General features: G+C 42.3%; 1 protein-coding gene across 3 annotated transcripts in view; it reads right to left on the bottom strand.

The window, feature by feature from the left end:
- Positions 1–21531, bottom strand: part of LOC146192599 (DENN domain-containing protein 2D-like) — a 72970-nt gene extending 51439 nt beyond the window's left edge. The window contains exons 1-5 of one of the 3 annotated variants that reach the window (XR_014706766.1): positions 20787–21531; positions 6705–6776; positions 3109–3197; positions 1550–1613; positions 265–399 (exon numbers count right to left, since the gene is read on the bottom strand). Coding sequence is in view for 1 of the 3 variants with exons in the window: in XM_084602496.1 (XP_084458622.1) it covers positions 265–399; positions 1550–1620; positions 3113–3197; positions 6705–6776; positions 20787–21371 (948 nt within the window). In the remaining 2 variants the exon portion in view is untranslated. Of the gene's footprint in view, positions 1–264; positions 400–1549; positions 1621–3108; positions 3198–6704; positions 6777–20786 lie in introns of all 3 variants that reach the window. The other 2 variants (XR_014706765.1, XM_084602496.1) reach the window with 2 other exon arrangements.
- Between the last annotated feature and the right edge of the window lie 201 nt (positions 21532–21732).

Raw genomic sequence — 21732 nt, 5'->3', positions numbered from 1 at the left:
TCGGTCTCAAATGAAACTCTTCTAGTAGGGCTGTTCCTCTTAATTGGCACACGCACCCATGCTTGCATGCAGCTGAGAAAGCAAAAAGAGAGTACATCTCCGATGCAATGGTGAGGAGGCAAGATCAGCATGAAGAGTGCACCTTTCCTGAAGCATGCATCTGGCAAGGAGCATGAGCAGATGCCCCCCCCCTCCCCCCCATATTCTGATAGGTGCAAGTGCAAGCAGAAATAGGTAGATGGTGCCAATGACCAAAGGCAATACCTCTTTGGGGTAACGATGCAGCACATCTGGCTGGGGAGGCATGGCGTGGTCGATGCGCCGATAGCCCACCAGGAGGGCAAACTCAAACACCTTCTCGGCCTCGCAGTAGTCACACGAAGGGCCATACGTGTAGGTCTGCACAAGGAGGAGAAAGTTTCTCAGCCCAACATACTGCTTTTGCTGGCAGTCGCACTGCGTCACCACCACCGCAAAGCACTGGGCCCATTGTGGTATTCTCCGATGCCTCATTGGCGCGGTATGTCTGTACGCATGAGAAGCGAACCCGTCTGAATGCCGCGGGATGTTTCCTTGCTTGAATCGTAGAATTGTGGAACAGCTTAGTTTACCTGTGGGCCATCATCATGTGCTCCTAGACAGCTGCACGAACCACAAAGCGCCGGGCTTTTTGTTTCTTGTGGAAATAAAAAAATGACACCCCTCAAAAAGGCTGGTCATGGGAGGAGGCAGCTAAGAAAAATCTGTTCAGTGCATTTAGCTGTCTTGTCTCCTTTCATCAGCATTCATTGGCAAATGGTAAATTTCAGAGGTCTCAGGCTCTGAAATGCCCTTTACGCACCATTAATCTTCAAGGCAGGTGCTCAAATGGCCAACAAGGTGGCAGTCGTTTAACCTTCCTGCTGCTTCATCAAGCTGTCTCTTCAAGCGATTTAAGTTGCGGGTGAAGGACTGCGTGAATATTTATAGTCGTACTTAGGAGTCCAAAGATGGAGTGGGTACTTGATGCACATATTCGCTCCTCATAACTCATTCAGCCAAAGCAGCAATTGTGCTTCATCTATTCATGAAATTCAAAAGCATGAGTATAAAACCTTAGAAATGTGGAATCATTCCTGTTGTTCTGTTGAACAATGTTCTTTTATCATAAGCAATATTGCCAGTTGAGCTACATGGCACTCATAGCAGAACCTAATGCATGCCTTACAGTGTATTTCCAACAATTAAGAAACGGCCAATTAGGTTCGCCTCCCAACAGTTGAAAATATTTACACTCCCCACTGAGGAAATGGTGAGACACAGCTACATAGGAACTTCCCTGAAAGCTAAGATTACATTATTATTATTAAAGAACAAAATTTTTTTTGGAGCAATTCTTTCATAAGTGAACTTATTGGTCACAATAGTATTAAAAGCCATTCAACTGTAATCTGTTGAAAAATCTTTGATTCATTTCTTATTTTCTCATTCTGCACTCAGCACACACATCTGTCACAGATGCTGGTTGTGCAAAAGCTGGGAAGCAGGCTGCAGAAACAAATGCACTCACCCGTTTGATAGACCGCACATAGACTAGCCTCTTCTGGACCTCTCGGACTGACACTTCACTGCTGCTGTCTGCTGCAAGCACAGAAAAAAAGGTGCTTTGTTAGGCTTTCAGACACATCTGTTGTCGGCAGTTACACATTCCACATGTTAAGCAGACTGCAGCAGCTCCAGCCGGGATACCACACTGGCATCTGCAGCCCTGGCTTAAATTGAAGTTTTTAATCCCCCCCCCCCCCCTCAAAGCAGCTGCTGTAGCCAGGTTTTTATCTCATAAGTTGGAGCCAAGGGAAGCGTAGCAAACGCAAACACATTGAGTGCAGGCTTTCCACACTATCTACTTGGAAGGGAAAGTGCCGTTTACCAACAGCACCCTTACTCAGCACTAAAAGGTTGTGCCATGACTTTACCACCAGTTTAGTGTGAGATTCTGGGCCATCAAAGTCTGGGCTCATATTTCTTTCATCTTCCACAACACTGTCGGCAGGAAAGCTCGCAAGCACGATTCCTACACAAACAGCATGTGGATACACGGTTGCAAGATGACAAAAACAATGCACTTGAACCTCGAGTGCTACCCACGACACTTTTCTAGTGCAAGTGAATGTCCATACGTTCTTAAAAGCAAGATTCCACTGTCTGCATGCATTAGAAAATGCTATGCCAGGCATGTGCTGTCTTATTTTTCCAATAAATAGACTCCTGAATAGGCACAGAAAAATTCATCGCTCAAATTTAGATGATATAGTATATGCCTAGACATGCTCCAGAACAAAAAATGTGGCAGTAAAGAAGCTCATAAGGGTACTCTTACTTTCATGAACCCCTTTTACAAAGGGCACCAGGCTGTCTCAGTGGACAAGGTTTAACCAGGGCAGATCATGCAGTAAACATTAAACAACAACCGCATAAGAAGGTGGCCTTGCACTGCTGACGACCAAGACAGTGCTACGGCAGCGGTGGGTACAAGGAAACGTGCCAGCAGCATAATGCGTCTCCCTTTCTGAGCCAGGACAAAAGCATGGGCCTGCATTTCTGCCAATCAAATATGCGCCCTGAAATAACATTTCAACTGTAATTGCACCAGTTGCGGGGTGAGGTCCGCCCACCTGAGAGTGGGCACCTCTCTCACCCATCAATATAGACTGTGTTAGAGCCGGTACCCATCTCAAATATTTTGGTGTGACCAGTTATACAGACATGGTACAATATGCTTACAGTTGACCGCTGGTGTGTACATACCTGCATGCATTAATGATCCCCACTGCACTATGTAAAATGTACACAAATGCTATGTGTGGGTGCAAGGAAGCAGCAGCCACATTTGGTAGTGTATCATGACTTGAATGCGGAGCCCAAAGACCTGGAGAGTTCCAAGCAGAGTATAGGCACTTTTAAGAAAAAGTCCTTATGCGATGCCCAAGGAGGGCATGTTGGCCGAACCAGCAGGGCGGCCACTAGGTGCCACTGTAGGGTGGTCTTTGGTGAAAGCTTAATCCACCAGATGGAGGGACTATGCATCCAGGCAGTGCTGCCTGGCGGAAGCTAATGAGCCCAGCACACTTGCCCTGTGTGTTGTCGCCTGCCTCGGCTGATCGTGCGCTGAGCTGCTGTCGGGCCAGCGTGAAGGACTGCCGGATGGCATCCCGGATCTGCACACAGGACACGGACCAAGCACTTTCTTTGCCAGTGTCCGCTCATTCTAACTGCATCACACTGAGCACACAAAAGTCTACCAAGGTGGTCCACATGATGGATGCCAAATCATTCTTGCAAACATGCGGCCTCTCCAAGCAGCAACACACTCCCAGGAGCAAATAGGCTACACATTTCCCTCCTTTTTTCGGCTTCAGTGACTTCTTTCCATTTTTCACGTATTATGGCTGTAAAAATTCTTAGGCCATTAAAACAAAATTTTAGTTTGCCACGTTTATTTTTCTGCAGAGGTGACAACAGCCCTACTACTACTGACAGATATGAAATGGTAGATTGAGAGCTGCATGAACACAGGAAGACAAAGAATTATCAGGATGGATACCAAAATTCTCAACAATCTATCTCAAGAAGAAAGAGAAGCATTTATATCAAATATATCAAATATATTATATCAAATGGGAAGGTGTGAAGTGGGAATTGGGCATTTGGTAGTTTGGCACATTTTTATTAATTTTATTCTCATATACTGTTTTTCATTTTTCTTAATTCCAAGAGCTTTGACAGTGTGATGGTCTGTACAAACACTACAAAATAGCGCTCAGCGTTAAACAAGGGACCGGCAAAGTAATGCAAAAAAAAATCAATAGGAAACAAAGGCAAAAATAATGCTCAGTGTTAAACAAGGAACTGGCAAAGTAATGCAAAAAAAAGATCAATAAGAAACTAGAGAAAAAATAATGCTCAGTGTTAAACAAGGAACCGGCAAAGTAATGCAAAAAATATCAATAAGAAACAAGGACAAAAATAATGCTCAACATTAAACAAGGAACCGGCAAAGTAATGCAAAAAAAAATCAATAAGAAACAAGGGCAAAAATAATGCTCTGCGTTAAACAAGTAACCGGCAAAGTAATGCAAAAAAATATCAATAAGAAACAAGGCCAAAAATAATGCTCAGCGTTAAACAAGGAACCGGCAAAATAATGCAAAAAAATCAGTAAGAAACAAGGGCAAAAATAATGCTCAGCGTTAAACAAGGAACCGGCAAAGTAATGCAAAAAAATGTCAATAAGAAATAAGGGCGAAAATAAGGCTCATCGTTAAACAAGGAACCGGCAAAGTAATGCAAAAAAATGTCAATAAGAAACAAGGGCAAAAATAAGGCCCATCGTCAAACAAGGAACCGGCAAAGTAATTAAAAAAAATATCAATAAGAAACATAAATATCAATAAGAAACAAAAATAATGCTCAGCATTAGGCAAAGAACTGGCAAAGTAATGCAAAAATAATCAATAAGAAACAAGGGCAAAAATAATGCTCAGCATTAAACAACAAACTGGCAAAGTAATGAAAAAAAATCAATAAGAAACAAGGGCAAAAATAATGCTAAGCATTAAACAAGGACTGGCAAAGTAATGCAAAAAAAAATCAATAAAAAACAAGGGCAGAACTGATGCTAAGCGTTAAACAAGGAACTGGCAAAGTAATGTAAAAAATAAAATCAATAAGAAACAAAGGCAAAAATAATGCTCAGCATTAAACAAGGGACCGGCTCAAAAAGACACAAAGGCAAAAATAATGCTCAGCGTTAAGCAAGGAACCGGCAAAGTAATGCAAAAAAAATGAATAAGAAACAAAGGCTGTTTCAAAACAAAGCTGGATGCCAGCTGAGCAAGAGCAACCTCAAAACAGGTACATCTAGTCCAGTACCAGAAATAAAATGACAGGGCCAAAAATAACGGATCGCTGATGAATATACACCATGTCTGAAAATTAAGCAAAGACAGCATAAAAAGCTCCATTATCCTTTACTTACACGTTAGATTCGTTGCCTTTGCAGGAACGAACCAATTATAAGTACTTGGGTGTCACAATTGCTAACAATTTATCATGGAATTTACACATTGATAATATCTGTTCTTCGGCCCTGCGTAAATTATATTTTTTGCGGCACAAGCTTAAAAGTGCTCCACCTAACGTAAAATTGCTTGCCTATTATTCCTTAATTAGACCTAAACTTGAATATGCGTGTGTAGTTTAGGACCCGTTTACAAAACAAAATATTAAAAGTCTCGAAAGGGTACAGAGAAAAGCAGTACGATTTATCTATTCCAAATTCTCTAGATACGACTCTCCCTCAGAAATAATGCGTAATAATGGTATTGAACTTCTTGAACATAGAAGGAAAGACTTACGATTGCGGTTACTTTCCATGCTTTGTGAAGGAAATTTAGCATTTGGCTCTTCATCTTATCTGTCTCTTTCAACATCTAGGCTTACTCGACACCACCATCCGAATTCACTAACACCTTATTTTGCAAGGACGGATGTCTTCAAATTTTCGTTTTTCCCCCGAACAATTGCAGATTGGAATGACTCGCTGTTGCCTGTTTCCATTGATTGATGTATTGTTCACTTGTAATATTGTTGCATTTTACCACCCTGCTTGGACCTGAGCAAGGTCTGCAGTATCTAATAAATAAATAAGTAGGGAGACGAAAAAACACCATGTCTGAAAATTAAGCAAAAACAGCATAAAAGTAGGGAGACGGAAAACAACCATTATAAATTAAAACAAACAGCAATTTAAAAGCATTAAAGGGCGAACTAACAATTTGCACTGCAAAATCAGTCAGCAGCTACAAGTAGTCATAAAGCAGTGCAACTCTATGCTGGTGCACAAACCTCTGGCTGTGACAATGAATAGCTTTTGCTATTCAACTTTGCAAGCCTCCACAGAGGCTTGCAAAGGAGGAGTCATGCGGAGGAGTCAGCCACAAACTATCTCAGAAAGAGAACAGCAAAGAGCAACAAGTAAGGATTAAAAACAAAGATCAGGTGCAGCACATTTTTCATGCAGTTTTGAATAAGCAAGCCCCTGATGGCAACAAGATAAGCCTTAACTAGCAAACTTGTCGGGGGCAAAATAATGAACAGTGGGGGAAATCAGGACAATGCATTCACTCAACCACGTCAGGATGCAGTGCCTCTCATGTAAAGGAAGGCTGAGAGAACAGTTAGTTGGTTTGCCCCAAAGTGACTCGGGCTATGACAGATGCCGTAGTGGAGGGAGTTCTGTAATGCGCACTAACATCACACAGCACACGGGTAAGAAGCAAGTGCTGAGAGCCAACAGAGCCTCTGTGCAGAGAGCAGAGAGGAGCGTTACAAAGTGTAAACCGTCCTAAAGAAGAAAAAATAAACCTCATCAGTCTCTAGCTGTTCGAAACAACCATGGCAGCTGTATCAATTCCAGCTTTACACTTAGTATAAACTCCTGATAGGCAAATTCTAAACAAGACACACCAACACAGACTGCAGGTGATGGTGATGCTCTAGTACAGAAGTGCAGTATGGCAGGTTTTCTATCAGTCCAACCCCCAGAAACTCTGACAAAAGCCTACGACAGAATGGTGTAAGGGTTTCAAACCATACCCATCATAAATCAATTTGAAAGGTGCACTCAATGAATCAGCCAGAGTGGAAAGGAAAGAGCTCCTCACCTGCGAGGTCATGCCCCGCCTCATTTTGGGTGACAAAGGCCCATCTTGGGAAGCACCGGATATGGGAGAACTCTGAAAAAAAAAAAAAAGAAAGAAACCACCCTTAATCACCAGACATGCAGGCAAACATCTCGGTACCATTCAAGCCTGCTCCCCTCAGAATGGCCTCCACTATCTCGGGTAACTGAACAAGGCCCTGCATTCAAGCCAGTTAGAAATAAGCCCCGCAGCCATGCTGACCAAAACTGTTATGGGAAAACCGAGGCCTGCATCACATCACTTTCCTTAACTAAAACATATGCTGAATGTTTTTCCGTACAGCCAGTTTCTTATACGGCTCTTCCCGAGTGCAGGTTTGGCATTTTACTATGTCGTATGAGCCCACCATGGTGTATGCATTATATGGGAAAAATGAGGAAAGCCAGCACAGTAGTTGTATGCAAAGAGTTTTAAACTTAACAGAGCTAGTCGCCAGATTGAAGCTCTCTATAAATTGGTTATTCAACAAGGAAGTGTAAATTAGACAGTTCATGTAACAAGTCCACAAGAACACCGTTCTAGAAAGCTCAAGTCACAGACAAAAGTTATTTCTTTACTAAGTAGAAAACAAGGAACAATCAGAAACATACAACTGTCCGAGAACTGGAATGTCTGAAAAATTCCTCGATTACTTGCCCATTTCTGAATGCCTTCATGAGATATGAGGCTAATGAATTATGGCCATTATTTGCCAATAAAGCACTTTACCTGAAAGAAGCACATGTGCCAAGTATGGATTCAGTTTGACTGAATAATTGCGAAAGACCATGGATGACTGCCAGCATCGCGAGAATGATAAAGAAAACATGGTGCGCACACCTGATATTTAAGAGAACAAAGCATGCTGATCACTCAAGATGGCCACATGAACTAACACTAAGCACAAGTTGAAGCTCCAAAGTACTAAAGAGCAGTGCTTCTAACACTGGACGCTAAAATTAAGGAAAATCCTTGACTTTTTTGGCGCTAAATAAGAGAATGCGGATCGGAATTGGCTGGGAAAGGTGAAATCATTTGTAGCCAGAAGGTCGTCCCAGATGGTGCTGAGAAAGTAACTTGCTTCAGTAACTACTTGCAAACAGTTTTTGGGCCTGAGGAGGTAAATGATCAGTAGCAGTACACAAGCTGTGCACCATTAATGCAACCAGCTGACGTAAGTGTGATAGGGATTGAAAGGCTCCTGGAGAACATGGACGAATGAAAGGCTTGCAGCTCTGACAGCATGTCAGCCCATTTACTAAAGCACTGTGGTTATCCTATTTTAGAGTGCTTATTTCTAGTGAATCTGAAACCTTTGTGCACCAATATTACGCCTTACAAGTGAAAAATAATGCATGTAGCCCCAATTCATAAAAGCAGAACTAGAAAAGCTGCCTCTAACTACAGGCCCATTTCTTTAACATCAGTTTTATGTGAAATTATTGAACACATACCTTAAGCTTGGTGATAGGAATGGCCAAGAGCATTTTGAAAGCTTTATAGGACCAGGAAATTTAATTTAGAGCATCTTCCTTCTTTTTTGTAGCGAGAACCCAATACTGAGCCTTAAGAAAAAAATACAAATACAGAGGGTTTTTAACAATGGCAACATGCTGCATGAAGCTTTGAATACTGCAGAATTCAAGGTAGTCTGAGCCACATCAGCCCTTTTTTTTTTATACGACCAAATTTACTTATTTTAAAAGGAAAAGTTAGTTAAAATTTGTATTGCAAGCAGTAGCCCAAATTTTTCTATGCAAATTTGTGAAAAGCACTTAGAAGCAACCATTTCAGTTATTTTTTTTTTTGATATCACACTGGCCTAGATTTGAGAATAGGCACATGACAGCACTTCTGCATTTTAATGTTAGTGCTTTCAAATATGCTTCATTTGAAGGGACTCGGTTAGGGAAAGCCAGGGCGAGTAAAAAGGGCAGCCGGTCAAAGCGCAACTCCAGGTTGCAAGCAGCCGCCTTGTTTCTGCTGCTTGAGCCAGACCACGGACATGCCATCACCTTTCCACAGCATGGCACAGGTTTCTCATAGTCCAACATGGCTGTGCCTCTTGCAATGAAGTGCCCTGTTCCATGTGCGCAGTCCTATTTTCCTCCATTCACGAGTTTGGCATAGCCATACACTTACCGTGTATTTGGCTTTTACCCTTTAAGTGCCTGCAATGAAGAGACTCGGGCTTCTTTGTAGTGTAACATAAACACGTGGCTCAATTTAGCTAGGACTGCTACTGTTACGAGCCCATGTTATACACTGAAAGTTAGAATTAACGTGTCTCTACTGCACAAACAAGCAGGAAGTTTGGACGCTGACGGTACTGTTACAGTGAGCATGATTTAGGCCACTGCAGTCGAGCTATCGGTATGGACCACGTCTGAAACCTCGGAAACGTGCATACTGTGCACTAAGAGTAGGCGGCAAAAGATTAGAAAGTGAAACGCGATGCAGTTGGTTTCTCCTGGTCAGCTCCTCATCCCATACTGGGGGGAGGAGCCATGCCTGTGCACATTTGCTGGCAGCCTCTTCGCATTTTTATTCTGCTCTAGGTTGCTGGAATAGTATTTTGACACAGCTTTTGTGAAATTTCATCAATGATTTCCCACTTGCAGCAGCATGTAGCCAGTTTAATGCAATGGCACAGGTTACAGCAACTGGGGCAGCATTCCTAACACTGACAAAATGACCTGGTAAACAATGACTTGTTGATATGCTGATAAAATACTGAGTTGGCTCCACAATGGTTTATCCCATACTAGACAACTTGTTAAATTTTACCATGAACAAGTCCACAACGAAGGGAAGACTGCACATTTTTAAATTTTCGAAAAGCATTTGGCACTATGCCGCATCCACTCCTTCATTGTAAACTAAAAATGTTGAACCCAGATATCATTGTGAAAACACAGAATCAAAATTATTTGTTCGAGCGCCACCAAGATGTAGTCTTCTTTATCTACGATCAAGTCTTGATATATTATCTAGAATTGAAATTCCAGAGTCTTGCTGATCAGTGCTGGAACAGCTCGCTGTATTTAATCTATATTCTGTATTTATATTTATACTCTATACTATATATAACCCATATTAATCTATATCAATGATATTTAAATCAATATATGCAGAAATGACTTTCTGCAATCGAAACTGTTACAAACTTTTGACGAACCCCGCAACAGGGTAGCAGATTTCGAAATGACGATGGCAGGCTGCAGTGCTGAGACATGTAGTTTTCTCAAACATGCAAATGAAATAGATAATTGTTCCTATTGAAGTAATCTTATTATTAGGAGACACTTAGAAAGTGAGCCCAAGAACAAGGAAGCCCCCAGTAAGTAAAGTAAATGCAAGATCTTTAGTATTACTGTAGAGGCGAGTTCCATCAAAAGAATTCACAAATTAGGTAAGAAACTCATTCAGTCATACCAAGGGCTGCAGACTACAGGAATAAATTAAAATGCTGTAGAAATACTTCAAACTGAAAGCAGCAGTGAGGATTTCTCTAAATGAGTACAGGGAAGAAAGAAAAAGCTATCGTAAAGCTAGTTTTTGATACAAGTTAAACGCATTTGAAAGCTGAATGAAGAACATGAGGAAGGGTACAGGCTGGGAATCATCAAGTGAAAATGATTAACACACTCAAAGTGAACATTTTGGTTTCAAAATAGTCAGCATAAATAATGCAGGAAGGATCCGAGGCTCAACTAACAAGTACCTAAATTTTCAAGCTGCTGATGATATTAGTGGCTTGGATTGCATTGAAAGGTTATGTGACAAGTGCATATCTAGCTTTGAGTCAAATGGTGAAGTGATGATTTTCGGCATTTCTTTGCCAAGACGATTAAGTATTGTATTACACAATTTATACCTAATGCATACGAAAAATGCAGAAGGAAAAAGTCCCTGGATTACCAGAGGATTCATATCAAGCAGAGGATTAGGAGGGAAATGAAAGGCGTGTTCTTGAGATCAAAATGCTGATAACCTGGCGGCACTTGAGAACACGAGACATGAATTAATAGCCTTATCATAGGATCGAAGCAAAGATGGCAAATCATGCAGCTATGGAAACCCTAAAAAAAAAAGAACAAAAAACAAAACTGAGAATGAAAGGGGGACTTAAGGTTGCACCAAACACTTCAATTTCATCTTCGCCATTTTCACCACAGATGACGGTACATGCCCCAATTCGTATTACTCCTCCCATCACCTGTTAGCGTCTTGCACTGCTATCAATGAGAAACGAGTCCTGAATCTTCTTCTGCGCATTACAATCAAGAAATCCCCGGTCCAGACAATACCCTGAATAATATTTTTGAAAGGTATGCAATGTGGGTCACTAAAAATCACACAAGAATATTTCAATCGTCACTTACCCAATGCACATTTGTCACAGCCTGGAAACAAGCCAAAGTAATTCCAGTTCACAAAAACATGACTTAACCTGATGTAAGTAACAAAGGGCCCATCTCCTGCAAGCACATCTCTAAAACTGCTTAAACATAGTCAGTCAACGTCTGCCAAATTACCTTCAAACTTATATTGTCCCGTATGCAACACCAGTTTCGTAAGGGCTGGTTCCCAGTAACATAGATTGTTCAAATTGCTCACATCCACAAACAATAAACTGCCGAGGACACAACAACCTAATCTTTTTTAGGTTTCATGAAAGCATTTGATAAAGCAGCTCATCCTGAACTCACATCAAAATTAACAAGACATTTAAAAATGTTAACACTACTAAGTGATTTACATCATACCTTCATTCTCGTCGGCAGAATGTCAAAATAGATGAAAGTAAACTGAGTTCCAAGTCAGTCTTATGTGGAGCACCTAGCACCTCGAGCCAGAGTATTCAGGCCCCTTTTATTTCCCTTATTTAATAATGGTTTGCATACTGATATTGCTGTTCTTGTTTTATTTGTTGCAGATGCCTGCACCATATATAACCAGGCAGAATCTCTTAGTGACCAGCCAGTTAGACCTCAACTTCAATTTACAGAAATTACCAAACAGTGATATATGGCTGCCGATATATCACTGACTGCTCATTGGAGGGTCAAATTCTAAAGTTAAAGCTCAGCTACTTTGGTCATCTGATGAGAAGAGAAGAGTCGCTGGAGAAAGATTTGATGTTGGGAAAGGTTGAGGGTCACCGGACAAGGGGTAGGCAGCGAACGCGATGGTTAGATGGCCTTCTCGAGGCGCTGCAGATGAAGTTATGTGATGTTAGGAAAATAGTGAGCGACCGGAAAGCGTGGCGTGATATGGTCCATAGGGTCACGAAGAGTCGGACGCGACTGAACTGAACTGATTGCAGTAATACGGAAAGTTGAGCTAGTTGGTACATGATTGCAAATTACGAGCGCTGCGACGGAGAGCAACAACGAGAGAGTAATGACAAGGACAGGCGCTACTATCAACTGAACGTTTATTCGAAGAACACAGATTAAATACTGTTGCTCTCCGTCGCAGCGCTCGTAATTTGCAATTTGCAACTGAACTGATATATGGCTACAAGCCCAGGAAAATCGGTTTGCATGACCATAGAAAGGAAGGTGACCCTGAACTATAAATATTGCATTGGAGTATATAAATTTAGAAGAGTAACAGGACATAAATATTCAGGTCTAATATTTACTCCAGACTTGAGATGGAACGTGCAAATAAATGAGATGTGCAGTAGGGCAAACAACATTCTACGAGGCCTTAGGTGAAGACTGTACAGTGCACCCCCAGAAGTTGAAAGCCTAGCAGATAAAATAGTACTAGTAGTACGACCAATTACTCAACATGCAAAGACAGCATGGGACCTACATAAAGCAGCTAATTATAACAAATTTGGCAGAGTTCAGTGATTGGCTTCTAGATTCATATTTTATAGATACCATCGCTTGTATTCTTCAACTGAACTCTGCAGGCATGCAAGCTTCATCATTTCAGAACAGCTCTAAGTTTGACCAATTGCAATACCTATTCCCAATTATTCATCACCAATTTAAAATCAATTTACCTGACTACTACTAAATATCACCACATCCAAACCAAACGAAGGCACAGTTTGTGCATAATGTACATGATGTGACACAATTATGTTTGCAGTTTGAATGTGGTTCTTACTGAGTGTGGCAGCACTGCAACACGGCATTAGCCGACGTTGAATCTGCATCCAGCTTTGTGCAAGTTTAATGCATTTAGTTCCAGTTCCATGGAAAAAAAAATGTGCTGAAATTTTTCACATGGCATCAGTTTAAAAACTGATATGGCATCATCTTGCCAAGGTTACAAAGTCCTTACTGGCACTAACTGCCAAATATGTTAAAAGTTCATTAGTGAGTGTTAGTTAATTAGCTGTACAGTCAAAAGTTTAGCAGTAAATTGTGTTCACCACAGTTGAGTTTTCTCCTGCAAATATGCCTATTTTGAACAAGCTATTTTTATGAATTCTTGAGTGTTTGCCGAAGCATTTGGTACCCAATAAGAGCATGACATTCCAAACACACGACATGTACTTTATGACCCATACGAGACACCTGACATTTGCATCGAGGATAGTGACTGTCTCCATCAGACCTATTCCAAGTATGGGGTACTTGATGACAATACTGTCACACAACAACCCATTCAACATAGCTGGCTTTTTGGACTGTTTGGAGTTAAAAAGTTTTCGAAGTGTCCCTTGAGTGTGAAATTCAACAAATGTCAGCTAACTGGTGGCGTCTGACCCTTCTGTGCATGTTTTTGTTTTCTGCTGTTTCCTTTCTGGTTACCAGTAGGAGTAAAAAGCCTGCTGGCCATCCAATGGAATTTACTTGTCGGTCAGTACTGTGTTGTGTGTCATCATCTCTGTGCCACAAAGAGCGATGTCAAAAACTAACTCGCCAAACTTACTGTGTTGAGAGAAATAAGAGCTAAAGCTCTAAAACATGTTCGACGATTATAAAGCATGATGGGACAAAAGTGTTAGCAGTACTGGTAGTCCATTTCACTTTCATGCTGAGTACTCTCTTTATTGTTTCTTTGAATTTGATTTCACCATAGCCAGCTGAAGGGTGGGTAAAAAACGTCCGCACTGCGGTTCTTCCTTATCAGCAGAGCGTTTGTCATTGATCAAGAGGTGAAACACAAGCTGCACTGCCATTGCCACGTGTCGATGATTTCCATTACCTGTACAACCAGCATGGAGGGCGGGGTGGGGGGGGGGCTGATTTTATCAACAGCGGCTGGAATTCACAAAAAAAGAGCTTCTTGAGAAGGATGTACGAAACTAGATCCCAAGCCTAGTCAACCCCTGACAGGACATCCAAAATGCCACTGAACGGGACACAGCCCAGGCAAGCAGGCCATGCAGTGAAAATGCGTCATTTATTGTGTGCCACAACAATGCCATAATGGCCACAACAAAGGGAGGCAGGGTGCCATACATACAGATGACTGCATGCAGGGCGATGGCCATTAAACAGTTTGTGGTGGTACCCAGCATCTGCCACTAAAGAGCACTAGGCAGCATGAAACTGAATGCAAAATCTGCCACTGAGTTTGTATTCGGTGGAGTCATATCTCAAGAATGCTCACCCATTGTTAAAAGAGAAAGAACGCAATCATGGAGAGATCATGTATCCGACAGATGTGTACTGGTTGAATCACAGGAAAGTGCTCAAAACATTTGCTTTTTTTTTTGACATTTGGAAAGCAATTGACAACTTTCTGAAAAAAAAAAAAGATAAGGAGTCTGCTGACGTTTCAGATGAGAAGTGACTTGGTACACTTGCATTTCTCACAGAAATAAGTCAGCACCTAACATGTTAGGAAAAACAAGAAATTTATGATGAAAATGAGCGAGCAGGCCAAATTTCTATACTGTCAGTGCATAATAAGAACGAATGAGCTGGTCCATTTCTCAACTCACCGCTAATAAGAGCATGCTGCCGAAGAATCTTGCAAAGTTTTTACATATTTAGTGTGCAATCTCAAGAAAAAATTTCAAAATGCAGTTTTGAACAAGCCCTAGCCTCGTCAAACCGTGGGAAATTTACTCTTTATCCTTTGCAGCGCAAGTGGATCTCGAGCTGGAAGTGAAGCTTACTGAGCTCCAAACAAGCGACATATTACAACACCAAGCCTGCTCTTCCAGGATGACAGACAACCATGTTAGACCCGCTGTCGAATCATCTCCACAGAACATCTAACAGTGGATATTTCTTCCGTTGTCGCTGCTAGACATAGCCAAACCTCAAGCCAGCAGCATGATCGGAAGCGACAGATAAATTATGCAATCCCAAAATGAAGCCACTTCCTCATCAGGCTGTTTTTTTTTATTTCAATCGTTCTCTCTTGTGTGTACCACACCATGTGCACTCTCCACAAAAAAGAAATGACCACTGTGAGTGATCCCCCAAACCCACCTTATTTTTATTTCCCAGCATCTAGCCAGCAGCAAGTTTTTCAATGTGGTGCGCATAGCAATACAAGTTTGACACTCCTGCCCTAATCACCGTTTGGATTTTATGGCACATAAGCAACTAAGGCCACCATGCACCATACACAGGACTAATTCTGGTGCATTGTTAAAGAGATATAAAATAATATTCTACAACATCAACTTTTAAACTTTATTAGGATCCTTGCTCCCTTTAAAAATGCATTAAAACACGAAAAGAAAACAAAGGTGTTTTCTCAACACAGCAAGCTAAGGTGGAATCGAATCCATTTAGTATAAAATGGACTGAAGCTTTCTCCTTTAGCATTGCGCATAATAGTATGATGTGGTTGGGTGTCAGCCTGTCTCCACACCTTTCATAACATAAATCCACTGATGGTCAAATAAACTGAACAAAGTGCCCGCACCTCCTTTCCTTGAGATTTTTTACTATGTCCCATGTCTGTCAGTAGCTAAAAGACGCATTAAGCACCCAGTGTACATTATCTCCGCAACGCTTACTGCCGATCAAGGGGAGTCGGATTCAGTCACATCATGGATTGCTGCAGCGTAGACTGTTTTGTTTCAACAATGCACTCAATTCACTGTCGCCAGGAAAGAGCAGCTGGCAGCAATCTTGAATTTATTAATCGACCATAAGGCCGATTAAGGGCCCACTCCACCACTTGCCCATTCTTAATTTTCACGCCTGGACCAAAAAAACACTCATCTTCCAATATTTTATGATTACCTTCAAATTTTAGGTGAGCACTCGCTCGTTATTTTGCAGTATGCCTATCCTGTTCCAGCACTGAAGTCGTGCTTGAGATGTGTGTGTGCAATATGAACCAGATACAATATTACTTCAATAAACCGTGCTCAATGATGACCTCTATGCCTCGATAATCAGCGTAAGTAGGTACAGCTCTTTGGTCAGTTCACTGTTGCATGAAAACTACCAATTAGCTCTCAGTTTACACAGTATGAACTTTATGTAATCTTTGTATGGTATACTTGCTTTTTATATTTATATTTGCTCAACAATGTGAATGCAGCCCCTCAATGTATACATAACATTATCTCTCTGGCAAGAAACAGTCATCAGACAGCACGCACTTGCGGCATGCAACAATGCTAGCCCCAACAAGACCAACTGACTATAACCACAGCCACGTCGCCAGTTATCTATTTTAGTTAACAGCTGCATGGCTACTCTGCTGATAGCATAACAGATAGCATGAAAGGATGTAATAACAAGCTTTTTTTGAGTGCAAGTCCCTGTCATCAGAGTAACAGTAGAGTTCAGAACAAAGAGAAAAGACAGTGAAACAGTGTTCGACAATAAGATAAGCCAGTACTTACAAGATCCTTTAACAAAGAGAAAAAAAGGAAAAGCAATTGCATGATGAAAATAATCGGGTAAGACAAAAGAAATGAAAAAGGATAAACAGAAAAAAATGCAATCACTGAGTGGTCAGAAAAGAAGGAGAAGATATAAGCTGAATAAAAATTTGCCCAATTTGATTTAAGGCTACAGAAAGTCGCTGTACATAATCACAGCAGTGATAAGAGTGCCCAGCACAAGGCTGCTGAACACTGGCTCATTAAACCTCACTTGAAAGCAATCTAAGCTGTAAGCTGATACTAGTCAGGCTAGATGGCTAGCCATCTAACTACTGAGCTTGCAAAAGTCACTCACTCATTACATTAATAACAGAAAATATAACTGGTATGGTGGAAGTATCACAGATTCAAGACCTCCCTCACTTGTTGCGCAGTGTAGTCCCAAAGGTGCCGTCTGGACAAAAACTGCACTTGAGAGTACATAGCAGATTAGTTGGCCGTTATCGCAGAGCTTAATCTAGAAATACAGTACTTGTATTAGTAAACATATATATATATATATATATATATATATATATATATATATATATATATATATATATATACATGTTCATCAATATATTTTGGAAGTTCCTTGGAATCACTAACACCTAAGAAGCAAGCTTACACATTGTGCACACTATGCTTACCCATGTTTTGCATGCCTCCATTTCAAGTAGCTGCCTGTTACACTTTTCTTAATTTCCGAACTTCTAACCAAGCCAATGTAACCACACAAAACAACTGCACTGTTCGGGTGAAATGGGCAGCCGTCAAGAACTGAAATGCTACAACGTATGAGCAAAGTTCCAAACAGTGCCTCATTTTAGCAAAACAACTTATTTTCTGACTGCAGTTTCAGCCCAAACGTGATTGTAGCACACAGTGTATGTAACACAGGCCCCATTACATTGCTCAGAATTATGTAACACAACAAAAATGCATTGCCTTAAGCTGACAAGCCACTTGGCCAGACAAAAATGAAAACATTTGCTTTTACAATTTTTACAATATAGCTGGGAGGGGGGGGGGGGGGGGAAGGGGGGATATATAAGCGTTCAGTGTATTCCTTACTATAGGCTGAATATTTAGGGGAATCCCTCAAGGTGGAGTGGATTTGTAATTAAAAAGTAATTACTCATCGACATTCCCCTAAGCGCAGCCATACGGCTGCAAAAAAAAATGCTATGCAGCTTTCTCAGAAACTTCGCAGTTACAAAAAAATTCGTCCTGGTCTGGGGATTAAACATGGGACCACTGCCTTTCCGGTGCAGTCACTCTACCAACTGAGCTAACCAGGACGGTCAGCAAAACTGATGGTAGAGCAAGGGCAAATTCATCAATAATTCGAATTCATAATTCAGGCCGAATTTTTCTTTAACTACAAAATAGCTTTCCTAGGGTGGGCGTCAATGAGTAATTACTCCCGTATTCCTTACTGTGGCAACTCTTGAGCATGTGCCAAGCAGTCAGGAGTGGCAGCTACTGTGGGAAACCTGTCCTAGCTCAGTAAGCCAAACGGTTGACATTACTGGAGGTACCGCTGCCATGACTGTGTGGTTGTGCAAAAAAATTCCACACCTTTTTTGTGTAAAAAACATGGAAATTCTGACAAGTTTTCTGCAACACTCATGTGACTGCTGGAGGCTCTTCTGTTTTCTTTCTTTTACGACATGGATAGATCCATCCAAGTTTTTGTGCTTATCAGGCAGGTTGACGGATTAGAAGCATAAAAACAAGGATAAAAAGGTTGTAAACCATAGGCAAAATCACAGCATCTACGACTCGGGTTAAACACAACAGTCACGTGATAAAGCCCAAGTTTTATAAGCAGCGCTTTTAGCATTACTTTTTCCTCTCCTTATGAAATAGTGGAACAAGCTTTTTGAGCACGTACTGCTAACCATATGTGTAGCTCTGTTCCTTCCTGGTATTATATAAATGTTTACGTTTCCTGCATGATGCACTTTACGCGTTAAGTGCCCATGCAGTGTTACCATGTTGTCGTACATTTTGTTGTACTGTTTTGTAAAGCTTTCTTTTTATGTGTAGCCCGCACACCTGTTATGTTTTCTTTATCAGAAGGGCTCAATTTAGCATTGAACAAAAAGTGTTTTTGTTTTTGGGTATATTACATTTGCATTGTCGTCTTTTGCACTTCATTTGCATCTAAATTCTTATCTCGATCCTGACAGGAAGGATATTACCTGTAATAACTAAATATACAGTCCTTAGCAGGATAGCCGAGTCACACGGGGTGTCAGAAAAAGCAAAAACAATCTCTTCACCGTCAATTACAACCTGTTCACATGTGTCATTGGAGTGGTGGCTTGTGAAGGGCAAAGTACAGAAGGTAATGGATAAGATCTGCAATTTCCTGGTGATATGGTATGAGTAACTCTGGAGATAGCAGCACAAGAGAGCAAATCAAATAAAGGTGTAAATGAAGCAAATACAAAGGTAGGCTCAAAATCAATGTGAATAAGACAATAGCGATTTTGAACAGAACGGAAATGCAAACAGCTAGGATTATCAACAGTTGTGAACACTGCTAGAAAGGCTGACAGCAACTCTGTCTGATAGCAGTGATGAGGAATTCGGCTTGAGCACAATATATGTGGCAAACTTATCATGGTGAATACACCACTTAGCCAAGTGCGTATGGGAGCAGATTGGAAAGTTTGCTGGCATAGGATCTAATTCAATCAGACCCTGTGTCTTGAATCTAGCCTTAAAGCACACCCAAGACAACCACTCTACCTAATATTTGTTGCTAGTAAAAATGAGTGCTCTGTCTCTTTTCGGCAGCGTTGGTGACGGAAAAAATCCCTTCTCATTACTTGATTCAGACTAGTAACGTGAGGTGTGAAAGAATTGCTTGGATGTAAAAGCCCCTGCATGGCAATTAGTCTACAGGCAAGATTGGGTACTACCGACAGATGTTTCATTTTGTGACCTTTTTTATTGCTACAAGAAACTTCGTTCTCATAATAGAGGCTTGGTTTAGTGTATGGGGCATAACGTCCGAAAGTGACTCAGAATATGAGGGACACCAGAGTGGAGGGTTCCAGAAATTTCGACCGCCTGAAGTTCTTCAACGTGGACTTACATCACACCGCACAGGGGTGCCCTGCTTTTCACCTCTCTAGAAAAGTGGCCACCGTAGCCAGGATTTGATCCCGCATCTTTGAGCACAGAAATGGAGTGCCCTAACCACTGCACCATCACAGCGTGTGAGTGAGAGTAGAATCGACTTCATCTGTCTTCAGCGTTCGTCAATTGCAATGATTCTAAATGCAGATGACAGCAGAGCTACTCAGCTTCAACGACTCCAATGCCGTTCACTGTCATCAGGCCCTCTGGGAGATACATATATTCAAGGCTGGATAGAGAGTCCTTTTGACTGGGCTGCATCAGTTCAAGGAGGGCAGCAATCTCATTTTTCCAGTGTCGATAGAACTCCTACCTTAATTATGTAAACCTGTGCAGCACGAGTTCTTCGCTGCCTTACACTCACTGCGGTGGAAGTGTGGCAAGAAGGTAGCCAGCATCTTGGTGAATAGACATTTTAACCATCCGCAGAGGGAAGGCAGAGCAGAAAGTGAAAAAAGCAGCAAGAAATAAAGAGATACTGCAGTGGTGCGTTCCGGAGAATTTTTTGAGCATGTGGTGCTCTCTAACATGCACTGACAGCTCACAAGCCCACTGTGTCTTTTACCGCTATCCTGTCTTGGTGAAGCAATGACAGGTGTGTTCATTGGGGATCACATTGAATTTTTCTGGCAGAAGGGAATCTCAAGTCAAACAAGCAAACACAGATGGAACTGGTTGACTCGGGTATGTAAATGCTGCGATTCGAAAATAACAAATTCAGTCAAGTATATGCATAGTTCATGGTGTAACTTAACGGCAATGGTTAACGATTACTTTAAAGGGACCTTCAGACATTCAGTGTCCATTCCTTTAAAAACTGTGTGTGTGTGTGCGATTCCTGCAACAAACATGATCAGGAAAACATTAAATTCATGGGGTTAGCTGACATTCACGCCGTTCGGGCAATTCGTGAACACAGGCAGCTCGCAGCAATTTGACTAACAAACAACCACGCCTGCTCTTGACTCGTACTAATCAGCACATGAACTCCCTGAAGCGCTGATGCATGCCGCATAATTTTTGCGGAATCGGTGCAGCCAAATCGAACAAGCGTTTGCCACCAGAGTTCATTCCCCCAGCGAAGGGACGCAGATACTAACCATGTAATGCAGTTCACGCGGCTGGTCACGGGTGCGTAGAGCACCGGGCTGGGCGTAAATGTGCTCGTCGCTGCGACTGCGGCGAAGCCTGCCTTCGACGTCCGACGATTCGCCAACGCACACCTCGTCGTAGTCGTGGGCGATGGCCGAATCATCCAGGGAAGGCACGGTACCCCGCCTATGTGGCACCCTACCATACAGGGGGTTTGGCTTCATCTGCTTCTTCATTTCGGCGTACACATCGTGCGCGAATGTCCTCGGGGGTTTCACCGGTGGCGAGGCGCCTTGTTGGGGCGACAGCATGGCGGGTCTCACGTGCGTGTCGACTCCATTCGCGCACGGTCGGACCGAGTAGCGCTCGTAGTGGCGGGCCCTCTGCAGCACAGACGGCGTCCGGTTGTGCTCACGGGCCGCGCCTCCGGATTCGGGCCATCCTTTCCCCGTCCCGTTCGGCGGTGCTCGTGCGCCGTCCGCCGGCTCGAACCTCGCGCGCAGCTTCTGCACCAGAGGCGACGCGCGCGGCACCGGACTGGCCCGCTTGAGGCGCTGAGGCCGTCTCGGGGCCTCGCATGGCGGGCCACTCATGCCGCCACTCGGTCCACGGTTCCTCGTTCTCTACTTACCGACGCGAGGCCGACACGACTAGCGCACACACACATCGTCAGTTGGTTTCTACGCGCACACAGCTGCTGCTTGCGTTGCTCATTGCCGCCATTTTGTCCGGAGGCTAAACAACACGGACTTCCGGTTCTGTTTTCGTCACCTCCCAAAGCGCGTAGCCGGCGTAGCGGCGTTGCCGCGTAGCCTAGAAGGAAAGAATCATCCCACAGCACTAAAACATCAGGACAGGCATAGAAGTATATAACGAGAAAGTTAGAGGTGATATCCGAATATATACACAAAGTCTCATGCACAGCGTCCGAAAATAGAGAAATAAATACAAGAA

The sequence above is a fragment of the Amblyomma maculatum genome, chromosome 4, assembly GCF_055883805.1.
Source record: "Amblyomma maculatum isolate TAMU_Amacu chromosome 4, ASM5588380v1, whole genome shotgun sequence".
In the NCBI taxonomy this organism is placed as follows: domain Eukaryota; kingdom Metazoa; phylum Arthropoda; class Arachnida; order Ixodida; family Ixodidae; genus Amblyomma; species Amblyomma maculatum.
The sequence above is the reverse complement of the archived record's forward strand: the minus strand, read 5'-3'. Positions and strand labels throughout refer to the sequence as shown.